The 12,887-nt window shown below is 39.7% G+C and overlaps 1 protein-coding gene across 9 annotated transcripts in view; it reads right to left on the bottom strand.

Moving 5' to 3' along the window:
- Nucleotides 1-11,688, bottom strand: part of C2CD5 (C2 calcium dependent domain containing 5) — an 87,614-nt gene extending 75,926 nt beyond the window's left edge. For all 9 annotated transcript variants that reach the window (XM_037033989.1, XM_037033991.1, XM_037033995.1 and 6 more), the window contains exons 1-3: nt 11,454-11,688; nt 11,202-11,320; nt 1,360-1,446 (exon numbers count right to left, since the gene is read on the bottom strand). In XM_037033989.1, coding sequence (XP_036889884.1) covers nt 1,360-1,446; nt 11,202-11,291 — 177 coding nt within the window. In that variant the 5' untranslated portion in view covers nt 11,292-11,320; nt 11,454-11,688. The remainder of the gene's footprint in view (nt 1-1,359; nt 1,447-11,201; nt 11,321-11,453) is intronic.
- Nucleotides 11,689-12,887: the final 1,199 nt, after the last annotated feature.

Here is a 12,887-nt window from a genome sequence, read left to right as displayed (position 1 = left end):
CATATATGATCAGAGCTTAACAGAATATTTTAAAATCACTTCTACAACAACAAAAAGATAAACTCCCCAATTAAAAAATGAGCAAAGGACTTGAATAGCCAGTTTTCCCAAGATATACCAACAGCCAATAAGCACATGAAAAAGTATTCAACAATATGAGTAATTAGGGAAATGAAAATCAAAACCAGTGAGATATCACTTCTATCTACATTCTTCATATTAAATTGGTCACCAAGTCCTGTGAACTCTACCTCTGTGATCTAAATATTTTCTTTGGGGGGTTAAAATATGAGGCAATAATTCAAAGTAAAAGAAATGCAAAGGTCCCTGACCATGAGAAACCTCTGTTAGTCATTCGTAATAAAAATGTACATTAAAATGATACTGCAAATATTTCAGACCTACTAGAATGGCTTACGTTTTTTTAAAAATGACATATGTTTACAAGGGTATTGAAAAATTGGAACTCTCATACATGCTGGTGGGAAAGTAAAATGGCATAGCCACTGCGGAAAACAGTTTGGCAGTTCCTCAAAAAGCTAAACATGGAACTGACCATATGACCCAGCCATTCCAATTTTAGGTTTATACAGAAAAGAACTTAAAACAGAGACTTAAACACGTACTTGTACACCAGTGCTCACTGCAGCATCATTCACAAAGGCTACAAGGCAGAAACAACGCAAACGTCCATCAACAGAAAAATGGGATTAACAAAACGTGGTGTATGCATACAATGAAATGTTACTTGGACACACAAAATTCTAATAGATGCTACAACACAGATGAACCTTGAAAACACATGCCAAGTGAAAGAAGCCAGACACAAAAGGAAAAATACTTATGATTTCACTTAATGAAATATCTAACAGAGGTAAATTCAAAGAGACAGAACGTAGATCAGAAGTTAACTGGGGCTGGAAAGAGCACACAAGCTGGTGAGTTGTTGCTAAATGAGTAGTTTTTCTGTGGAGTGATGAAAAAGTTTTGGAAACACTGGTGCTTGTACAACACTGTGAATGCAATTAATGCTACTGAATTGTACATGTAAAAATGGTTAAACTGGCAATGTTTATGATATATATATTTTACCACAATTTAACAAATTTTGAAAAATCTGTGTATTATTATCAAGTTATTTCTGATATATGCTAAAATTCAGAGAAAATTATAATAATATTATGCCTTTTTAATGTAGGTTCTCTTGTTCATACATTTATATTTTATTAACTGTAACATAACTTTCAAAAAACTCAATATTTCTAAGAAATATTCTCACGGCATAGGTAAACTGCTATACCTGAAATTATAAAATACTGAAAGAAACCACACTAACAATGCTGACAATTAAGAACTTACCTCAAATTTAAACCATTCCGAGTTCCACTGAGGGTTAAGGGACTTGAGATACACATCTGTTTTAAAGGTAGTATTACCAAATTTTACCTAAAAGCAAACAAGAAATAATAAAATACAGATATCAAGTATGTGAAAACAAATAAAATTTAATGTCAGCCAAGCAATGGGAGGATTAATCTTGTAGGGGGAAAAGATAACTTTCTTCTGAGCCTTTTAAAGAGAAGAATGAATGTTCTATATAATTTATTTTATTTTATTTATTTATTTTTAGACAGAAGGGAAGGGAGGGACAAATAGAGGAGGGGGAACATCAACATGTCACTGTCCCTCACATGTGCCCTACTAGGGACCTGGCCTGCAACCTAGCATGTGTCCTGACTGGGAATTGAACCAACAACCCTTTGCTTCACAGGCTGGTGCTTAATCCACTGAGCCACACCAGCCAGGGCTGTTCCAGATAATTTTATAGGCTACACTTGGTACTAGGGATTATACACTGTTCTGCTTCACTAGTGCTAAAAGAGAATTAAAACATAGACCATTACATCAGTATGGAGAAGGAATCAGTATGCCCTTCACTAAATAGGAGCCCAGACAAAAGAGAAAGTTTAAGGGTGGAGAACAAGCAAAAATTAAATCAATAGGTGAAAAGCTAGCTTTCTCTTACCATCTCAGCAAGGGAATACAGAAAGACAGCCCATAATTACAAGAACTCAGTAAGAAATATGTACTTGTTGTATTTTCTAACTTCCCCATATTATTTTCAAATTTCTTCTCTGTGTGCACACAGTGATCAGCAATAAAGTACGCTCATTAAGAGTTTCATGTTCTTTCCTTTAGGGACAATGAAAGGGGTTGGATGGAGAGACTATCTAATTTCATAGCAGTCTTGGCAAAACGAAATCCCAAAGATTCAAAATTAACAAGGAGGAAACAAAGGTGGTGGAAAGCAGGCTAAATCCCTAGGACTTGCTTCCAGCCAAGAATGGAGACTGTAAAACTTCAGGTGACCTGAGAAATGGTCAGGAAGCCTAGGAGCAAAATAGCTAGGCAATTACTTCCTAGATTGCCTCACCTTCCCTAAATTTAGTCTCTTCAACTCTTCCCTAACTCTGTCAGTTATCACCATAGTACCTTTCCTAACCTCAGAATTCACTAAAGGTTATGTCCACTTCACCCTAGTACCTAGCACTGAGTTTTGCACACTGCAGACACTCAGAAAATGCTGGTTCGATCAGATAATCTATAGCATCTCCTTTTCTTTTTGACCTATAATCCTACTTTTGGTATTATAATACTTACAGATATCAATGTTTAATCAGTCTAGGAAATTTTCTAAGAGCAAAATATCCAAAACTATTTTTTATCTTCTATTTTTCTAGTTATTATATCATTCAGGTATAATTATATAATGATATTATATTGATAATATTATATTATATTGATAATATCATTATATTATATCATAATATAATATTATATTATAATGATATTATATATAATGATATTATATAATGATATAATATAATGATATCATCATATCATTATATTATATCATTGGAATTATCAGGAATGATTCTAACCATGTGGTACCTAGACAGTGTGGCTAGAGGATAAAAAAAGTTTAAAAATTATATACAAATAGTAACTTTTTGCATTATAAAGAATTTGATAAAATCAAAGATGAATAAGAAACTGGGGAAAAGTACAAAATACATCACAAAAGCTAATTTACCCAATTTTTAATGAGTTCCTACAAACCAATGAGATCAACAAACAGAAAAATGGGTAAGAGACATGAACAGACAAATCAAAAAATAGAAAAATAGATGTCTTAAATATATCAAGAGATGATTGACCTCATTCACACTAAAAGAAATACAAACTAAACCAACATTTTTATTTACTAGGTTGGGAAAGATCACAAAGTTTGAAAACAGGGTTAGTGAGGCTCTCCATACTCTGCTGGTGTGAGCGTAAATTAGAACAATCTCTACACTACAGTTTGACAATGTAACATCAACATTTTAAATGCCTATATCCTTTAAAATCAGGTATACAATGTATATACAATGTAAATAAGCAGCATTACAACAGCAAAAGATTGGAAACAACCTAGCTGTCCATCATTTTGGAACTGGCTAGATTAAATATGGTAACGCCACACAATGTAGTTCCACATAGAAAAATGAAGGAGTTCTCCAACCAATGATGTGGAACAATGTCCAAAATATATCTTTCTACTGCAGAAAAGGGTGCATTGTATAATAATCTGCAGAGATAAATATGATAAAATGTTATAAAATGTATAAAATATGCCTTTATATGCACAGATTGTTTCTGGAAGGACACACAAGAAATGTTATCAGTCAGTGGCCACTACAAAGAACAGAACAGACAGCTTTGTGAAAGGAAAGACACTGAGAGGCTGATGCATTTTGTACCTTTTGGATGTTGAATCATGAACATGTATTACCTATGTTTAAAGTACTACTTTAAAATTCAAAAACACTAAAAATAAAATGCAAATGATAAAAACTTTATTTTGATTCAAATCATGGATTTCTGGATCTACTTCCAGAATTTTATCCTAAACAGCTACTTCCACATAAAGAATCTTCCCCGCAAAAAATATACAAAATACTAGATAGTCATTCCACAGGAAAGTGATTGAATAAATAACTAAAGAATCCTACTAAAAAGCACAGTTGATTCTATGTACTGTCATGGGAAAATGTCGATGAAGTACCACTGAAAAATCCAAGTAGTAGAATATGTGACTGACAGCAATTATCTCCGGAGAAGGGACTGGCAGGGTGTAGGCATACAGTACAGTGGAGTGGGAAAGAAGTAAGGAGCTTTCAAGTTTTACTTCTGAGTATTCAAATCTCTTGTAATGGGAGCTGGGCATTTCTTGCATAATTTAAAAAAAATTTAAATCACAAATGTTAAAGAAATGAAACAATTAGGAGAAAGGAAACCTCAAAAGAATCAAGGTTACTGTTCATTTACTAATTTAATTTTCATTACATTTCAATATTCAAAATATCAAAGAAATACTTAATGCCTAATTTACTTAAAAACTGTTTTATTTGAAGTGAAATGTAATTAGTATTTATAAAACAATTCAAAAGCCAATGTACTCCAGGATTTTGGCTCAATTGCCAAACACAGCATATCACTTTTCAAGTTCTAATTTAAAACTCCCTTCAGTTTTATCCCCCTATGTTATAGTTCTATATTGTGGGGTTTTCTTTTTTTTTTTTTTTTGTCAACTGTCCATTCTAGGCATAGTAAAGATACGATACTCCCCACACTGCATTAAACAAACAAAAACCAAGACTTCAAAACAAGAAAAAGACTAGAGTGTGTATTTTGCCAACATTGTGATGATTCCCCTTCTTCTAAAGAAGAATCACAGTCCATTTGGTCTTATTTAATTCAAAGGAGATTTTATTACTCAGCAATTAAGTGAATGCCTAGCAACTTTTTAAAGAACATCAGAGACTTTAATGAGATTCCCTGAAGCACAAGCATTCTCTTTCCCCACTCATTAGCTAAATTACCTTGAGAAAGTTATTTAACCTGTTACTTAAAGCTGCTTCCTCCTCTGAAAAGGGTAGCTGTTGTGAGCATTACATGAGATCATGTGTGGAGAGACCTAGCAAACTGTCTGATACATAGAAACTACCCATTTAATATTAATTTTTTCCTCTCCCTGCTCCCTCAAAGGTTCCTGGATAAACACAAAAAGATCATGAAGTTTAGCACAACAGTTTGTAACATGCACCTTAATACTAGGATACATTTCCATTAATACTTCCCTTGTACAGAATCCCAACCCATTCATCCTTGAGATTCTTGCAAGAATAACCATCTTTACATACTACTTGGTCTTCACTGGCTTCCTAGATGCCTCCTGTATTGTAGAAATTCCCTAAACCGACAATCTGCACTGCTATTTAATTCATTAATCACAGAACTTGGTTTACTCAAAGAATTGTTAAAAATAATGTAGACAGTAAACATTAAGATAAAATACAAATATTCATTCCTCTTTTAAAAATATTTTATTTATTTATTTTTAGAGAGAGGGGGAAGAGAGACACACACATCAGTGTGAGAGAATCATCAATCAGTCACCTCTTGCACACCCCTCCAACTGGGACCTGGCCACCAACCCAGGCATGTGCCCTGATGGGAACCAAACTTGCAACCTTCCGATTTGCAGGCAGGTGCTCAATCCACTGAGCCACACCAGCCAGGGCTCATTCCTCTCTCTTTCCATGTAAGACTTAGGATCCATTTTTTAGTTATACATCTTTTTTTGTGTATAAGCCACATCCTAATGCATTGTCTGTAACTGCCAATTTGAGTTTCTCTAAAATGTGGTGGTAGAACTTAAAATTGCTTGTAGAAAACTATGAACATAGAATCCTAGATTTTTTACACTCTTCATCTAGTTCAATAGTAATTTTTAGTGACTGTATCCTTAAGTGTTTATGTAGCACTATCAGCTTATTTCACCAATTTGTATAAGATTTAAATCAATTACAATAATAGAGTTGGCATAAATAACCGCCTCTTACTAAAGCATACCAGCCAAATGATAGGAGAAGCAGGCCTACAAGTATACTGGAGAAGAATCTACCTGCATGGGGTACTGAAGAATGTGCTTATAGGAGGAATGTAGCCCTGACTGACGTGGCTCAGCGCGTTGAGCGTCATTCAGCAAACCAAAAGGTCACCGGGTTTGATTCCCAGTCAGAGCACATGCCTGGGTTGTGGCCCGGTCCCCAGCTGGGGGTTGTGCAAAAGGTGACCAATTGATGTTTCTCTCACACATTGATGTTTCTCTCCCTCCCTCCCTCCCCCTTTCTAAAAATAAAATCTTTAAAAAAAAAAAAAAAGGAATGCAGAGCGCTGGGACTGCAATGAGTCAGTCCACAGAAGTTGGTTAAGACAACTTCCACGGCACAGCCTTTTCCCCTTTGCTTTCAGCCCAGTCATCTGTATCCCCACCTGCCTAGCCAAATTTTCTTCCCCACTTTTATTTAACAAGAACCCTGCCTTCAATGACATATACTCCATCTTGCCTTTGCTTTTACTAAGTTTGTCCTGTTCATCTAGAAAATGCCCCCTTTTCCCTCCTGCCTATGAAAATGTTACTATTATTCGAACCCAGCAAAGATTTCTCATCACCGGCCCAGGCTTCATTATGTCCCTCCCAGATGAGGTTATAAAGTACTCATAGTCTACCTCATACAATTTATCCCTTTATTAAATTGTAATCCTTCATTATCCCCTTTTTCCTGCAGTAATCTTTCCTTTCCTGCTAGATTATTCCTATTAGCACACAAATATGTTCTATTATCTTCCAACTGATTTTTTTTAGTACTAAAAGCTTTGCACTCTGCCAAATACACTTTCTCCTGTCCCCATCACATCCATGCTTCCTGAAACAGCTGCCCAGTCACAGGACTCCTATCTCCTCACCTTCCACGCACTTTAATCCTCTTTAACTCACTACAGTATGAGCTTCTGTATCACTCCTCCAGTCAGGATCACTAACGATGTCCGTGTTACCCAATCCAGCGATGTCTCTGTCCTCTTACTTGACCTCTCAGTGCCACTGAACTGAGAAAGTCCTCTTTCTAGAAACTTCCTCGCTTGTCTTCTGAGACATTACTTTCCTGATTTATCACCAACACGCTGGCTGGTAATCTCAGTTTCCTTTCCCTAGTCCTTCACCTCCAATAAAATACTGAATGTCTAGTTTTTCCAGGGTCTGTCCCTCTTCTCTCTTCCCCCACCTCAGGTCGGAGACTTACAAAGGGGAAAAACCAGCTTCTGAGGGAACTTCAGACTTTTGTAGGGTTGTTTTGGGGACAAAGAACAGTACTACTTAATGAGGAAGGCCAGAAATAGTAGTACCCTGCAATGCAAGAAGTAGTCCCCAACGGTGAAGGCTGGACTCATGTCATAACTTTCAAATGTCCTACTAGTCATATGGCTGAAAAATCTATCTAGAGTATAACTACCTCAGTTTTATAGATATGAAGAGTGGATGGATTTTAACATACATAATTATCAAGAAATACAACCATCATGTACATTAAGGGACAACTCTTTTTTCCTATTTTGGAAAATTATATAGCCAGTGGCAATGAAGGCCTGAGATGCCAAAAATACCCAGCTGCCTCACTGCCCAAGGAGCAGTCATACATTCCTGTGGTTTTACATATAGGTCAGGCACCCCCTTATCCTGCACCCCTGTTTTACTTTTTCTCCACATGGGGAACTCCTCACCACCTAACATACTTTATCTTTCACTTAATTATCTTCTTTATGAATCCCCACTTCCACTGAAATGTAAGTTCCACGACTAAAAGAATTTTGGCTTTCTTCATTGCTGTACACCCAATATGCTATATGATATCCAGTACACTGTGTGTTTTATATAAAGGCTCTAATAAATATTCATGGACTCATCTGATTACTTCATGTCTCCTACTGTGGTCATGAACAAGTACTTCCATATTGAAATACTTATTAAAAAATAAATTTCTTTGTCATATTACAGTTAGAGCATTCTACTGATTTTTTAAAAATTGTGAACATATGTCGGTTATATTAACTATTTAATATTGTGCCAAGGTAGCAAAGGGTGGATTTCAGAATACCTGCTATATAAAGGGGACCCTAGATCGCTCCCAAAGTTGAGAAGCACTGGTCTATGTGAACCCATCTCTTAATTCATATCCCTCTTCTGAACACTATCTCACAAATTCAAGTTTCTCCTTGATCACTCCAACAGAAGGTCCAAAGACACCTCAAATCTAAATGCCCAAAGGGAAGGTGACTCTCCACCCACTCAGTTGCCATCAACCCCATGGAGTCTCAAAAAATGACCCCAGGCCTCCAGAAAGCTGTCACCTTTTAGTTTCCCTTTCCCTGGTGCCTGCTCTAATCTATCAACAAACACTTGAGAGTCCGTCTTCAGAACACATCTGGAATCCATCCACGACCTCCTCCTTTTGAGCACTTCTACCGCCTCCTTTTGAACTACTATAGGCTCTCCTAACTAGCTGCCTACTTCGGCTCTTTCCCCTCTTTCATCTGTTCTCCAGAAGGCAACAAAAGTGCTCATCTGATTCCCACTGAATTTACAACAGAATCCAATCTCCTAACCAGGGCCTCTGAGATCCTGCAAGGTTGGCTCCTTGACTAACCAGGTTTATCTGATAGATACAGACTCTCCTCTTCACTTACACGCCAATCACACACATCTTTCAATTCCTGAAACAAAGCAGATCTCTTCAGGATCTTCCCTCTGCTGAGACTCTCCTTCCCTCTTGCTCCAAACTCCCCTACACAAACACAGACAACCCTGAGCAGCTAGCATCTCCTTCCCAATCAGCAGGTCTTTGCCTAACTCACACTTCCCCCAGAGGCCTCCTTTGATAACTCAACTTAAAGCAGATGTTCCCTCTTATTCTCTTCCCATTGTTTTCTTTCATGGCACTCACCACAACTTGTAATTGTATATTTATTCACTTTTTTTTTCATGTCTGTCTGTCCCACCACAACGTAAAAGCTCATAAAAACAGGAACCGAGCCTATGTTGTCCACCAATGCATCTGCGTTGGCTAGACCAGTGACTAGTGTGGGGCCTGGAAAACAGGGGACACCCAGCACCTATTTTAGGAAAGAAGGAATTAATGAGTCACCCTTGAATTCAACCCTTCCCTCACCAGCAAACACCCTTTGTTACTAAAGCCTAACAAGAAATGCCCCTCAAATCCTCCTCTTTTAAACTATTCCCATTGCCATACTGTACGTGCACATACTGCCTACACGTGCATCAACCACCTGCTTAACTGCTGCCCTTGCCTCATCTTTCATCTGTCTGGTCCATCAGCCAAGTCATCCTACAAATAAACCACCTAATACAAACAGGATCTTATTTCATCTCTGATTAAAAGCTCCTTCACCCAACTCCCTGCTTATAGAATAAAGGAAAATTTCTTCAGTATGAAAAATGAAACTTGACTCCAACCTACCTTTCCAGCCTTATCGCCCATCACTTCCACTACCCATGGATATTCTTTTACTCCAGACACACACCAAACTTTCTAAACATACCATATATCCCGTTCTGTGCTTTTGCTGTTCCGTCTGCCTGGTAAAAATCCTGAGCCTCCCTTAAGACCCAGCTCAAATGTCGCAGTTTCAGGAAGCCTCCTTAACATCAGAAACAAAATTAGGTCTCCACATTCTACAACACTCATCCTCTTGTCTGGAGAAGCAGCATTAAGATAACAGACATTAAAACAATGAGGCTACTGAGATTTACAAGGGTAGGCAACCTTAGGCAAATTATTTGCTGTTCCTAGGCCTCAGTTACGAAATTGTAATATGGGATACTAACAATACAATAGCAAGACCATTTTGCCTCTCTGTCTATCTCTCTCTCTCTCTCTCTCTCTCTTCCCTTTCCTCTCTCTTTAAAATCAATGAACAAAAATTTAAAAAGTACTTAACACAAACCTGGCAATAAAAAGACTCAATAGCCCTGGCCATGTGACTCGGTTGGAGGTCAGTCGGTACACTGAAAGGTCACAGCTACAATTTCCAGTCAGGGAACATACCTGGGTTGCGGTCAGTCCTCAGGGAGTGTCCCAGAGGAAACCGATGCACTTTTCTCTCTCACGTCGATGTTTCGCTCCCTCTCTTTCCTCCTCCCTTCCCTTCCCTCTAAAAATCAATAAGCATGTCCTCAGGTAAGGATGAAAAAAAAGACTCAATACACATTATTAGCTACGAACCTTAACTGTGCAGCAGTCTCTGAGCTACCTGAATGCAAAGATTATGCCTTGGAAACCTGTGTATCCCCATTGCCTAACAGCTGGCCCAAGAACATACTCAATAACTGCTTCTCAAACGAAGGTGATGAATTTTAAATTACCATGGTAGGTTCTGGGGGCAAAACTTCAATTATCAGTGAGAGAACCTTTATGGAACATCAAGAATATTTTACATTAAAATAAAATCAAGGGCATATTATCATGCATCTATCAATTCTATTTATTAATAGGCCAGATAGTTACTGTTCTGATCCTCTGGCTCATCATGTCAATTTTTATTATAATTTTTACTTGGCTTCTTTCATAGATTTGGTTATGACTCTCAGAAGCCTAGGCCTATGATAATTTGCATGAGTTATAAACTAATTATTAAATTTAAAAGGCAATTTTGCAATTTAAATATGTGGCACTCAACTGACTTCCTACCCCAAGGCACTACATTACCCTGAAACAGCTCATCAGACCTACCAGCCCAGACAAGAGCAGAAAGTGTTACCATCGTGTCTTAGAGCTTAACTGAGATTCACAAAATACTATGGTAAAGAGTGGATCTCCTACCCTTGTAGGTCTCCAAGTGTCCAAATGCATATCTACAATTCTTTAACATCATCTCCATCACTCTGGCGTGAACAGCCACCCTCCCCAAAAGAAGGGCGTGTGTATGGGTGCGTGTGTATTTCGGTGCCCCACGGCCACGCCTTGGGAGCTCCTCACTGGCAGGTGGCCTGTAATGAGCCTTGACATCAGGGTCACCCCAACATGCAGAGCAGTCACAACCTCCCCGCGCGGCGCAGCGTGCCGCAGACGCCTGCGAGCCACGCTCCCATCACTTGAGTTGCAGGGAGGGCTGGACAAGCCAGGCACACAGGACTGTCGGAAGGGGAATGGGTTGAGAGGGGCTGGGGCCAAGATGGGTAGGTTCCTTCACAGGGCTTGGCGCTCTCTGTGTTTTGAGCAGCAGGACCTTGCACCAACCTCCACGAAGGCATCAGTCAAGTCACTAGCTCGGTCCATCACTGGCAAATGGCGCCCGGCCACGATTTTCACCTTCAGCTTCCCAGGCATCGTCTCAGCTTGGGCCTCTCCTTAAGCTCCTGCAGAAACAAACAAGCGAGTCTGCGCCGAGCACCCAGCCGGGCGGGGAGGGGCGCGCGCCGCGGGGAGCGCGCCGGGTAACTGACAGCGGAGGGCGCTCGGGGGCGTGCCGCGCCGCCGGCCGTCACTCACTCTCGGAGGAAGGGGGTCGTCCCGCGGGGGAGCTGACGCCTCATTCCCTAGAGGCAGTGGGAGGAGGGGCCGCAGTGGATTCTTCAGTCCCGGCCCCACATAGCTAGCAATAGAAGCAGAAGCCCGTCAACATCCCGTTGAGCCACGGCAGCTGGTCCTAGTGTTTCTCCTCCCCCCAAAATGGCGGCCTGCGGGTGAGCAGGGAGGATCGATCTTTCGGCGCTCGGCCCACTTCGCAGGGGAGAAATTAAATTCGCGCTGTAAAGATAAAGGGGGAGGGACGGATTTGGAGGAAGCCGGAGGGCAGGGAAATGGGGTGAGCTCTGCATCATCCACCGAGCCTGGGCTGTAGGTTAGAGCGGTGCTGCTTCCTTGGAGGAAAACCGGCTCTATCTTGAGGCCCAGCGTCGGTGCAGCTCAGGGACGTGTCCCTGGGCCTCCGCCTTTTCAGCTTCAAGCGCCTCATTTCCCAAGGTCTGTAACGGAAGGCAGCTAGAGGAGCGATTCCAATCTGCCTTTAAGGACCCGTTAGTGGTTCGTAAGGTCAATTTAGGTGGTTTCTACCTGGGAGGGGTGACGTTTTTATAATGAACTAGAGTAAGAAATTTCGGGGAATGTCGGAGAGTTGAATAGCATTTTTTATTGAGTCACCCATACCTCTACTGTGTGTACTGGGATACAGGTGTTGCAATAGGTCTTGGGCCAAAATGAAAGCAAAGCAAAACACCCCAAACAACAACAAAAAATGCAACAACTTTGAATTGAAAGCCACTGTTTGAAGGAGTTTACCCTGACCTTGGAGATCGTTTCAGTGTGTTTATTGTCTACAAGCCTGAAGACAAGATCCGCATAGCTGGCAGGAGTTCGGGACCTTCATAGAGATATGCTATAAGGCATAGTTTGTAGGCTCAGATAGTCAGAAAAAGAATAGGGAAATTGAGCACGCACAGTATGTAAAACAAATCACGCCATACAAAAACAGCCGGAATGGTACATGCTATATATCATAAACAAAATCATTATTAACAATTCCAGTAGAAAGATTATACCACTGGTTTCACCAGGAATGGAAAATTCGTAAATGAAGGATCAGGATAATGACCTTAACTTCAAAAACACTCAACAGGTTAAATCAAGTACTCCAGGCAGTGGTGACCCAGAATTATCTTTTCAAGGAGAAAATTCTTCTGCAGGGGGAATACTGTTCACATATCTGAGAAGTTGAACTCTTCCCTCCCCCAAAAAAAGACAGTAAGGCTTCCTCAAAACTGAGGAATTGAGAAACCTTTATCAATTCAAACCAGGAAAAGGATGGAGACCTCATGCAAATTTCCTTAGACCTGCAGTTTTTTGTGGAGTTTAACTCTATCCTTAAAATGAATGCCCTTACCAAACCCTCAAGGTCAGCTACACTAAGTGAGAGGTTAACTCTGG

The sequence above is a fragment of the Sturnira hondurensis genome, unplaced genomic scaffold (assembly GCF_014824575.4).
Source record: "Sturnira hondurensis isolate 20B ecotype Veracruz unplaced genomic scaffold, ASM1482457v3 Scaffold0021795, whole genome shotgun sequence".
Classification (NCBI taxonomy): Eukaryota; Metazoa; Chordata; class Mammalia; order Chiroptera; family Phyllostomidae; genus Sturnira; species Sturnira hondurensis.
This window is presented reverse-complemented; position numbering and strand designations above follow the sequence as displayed.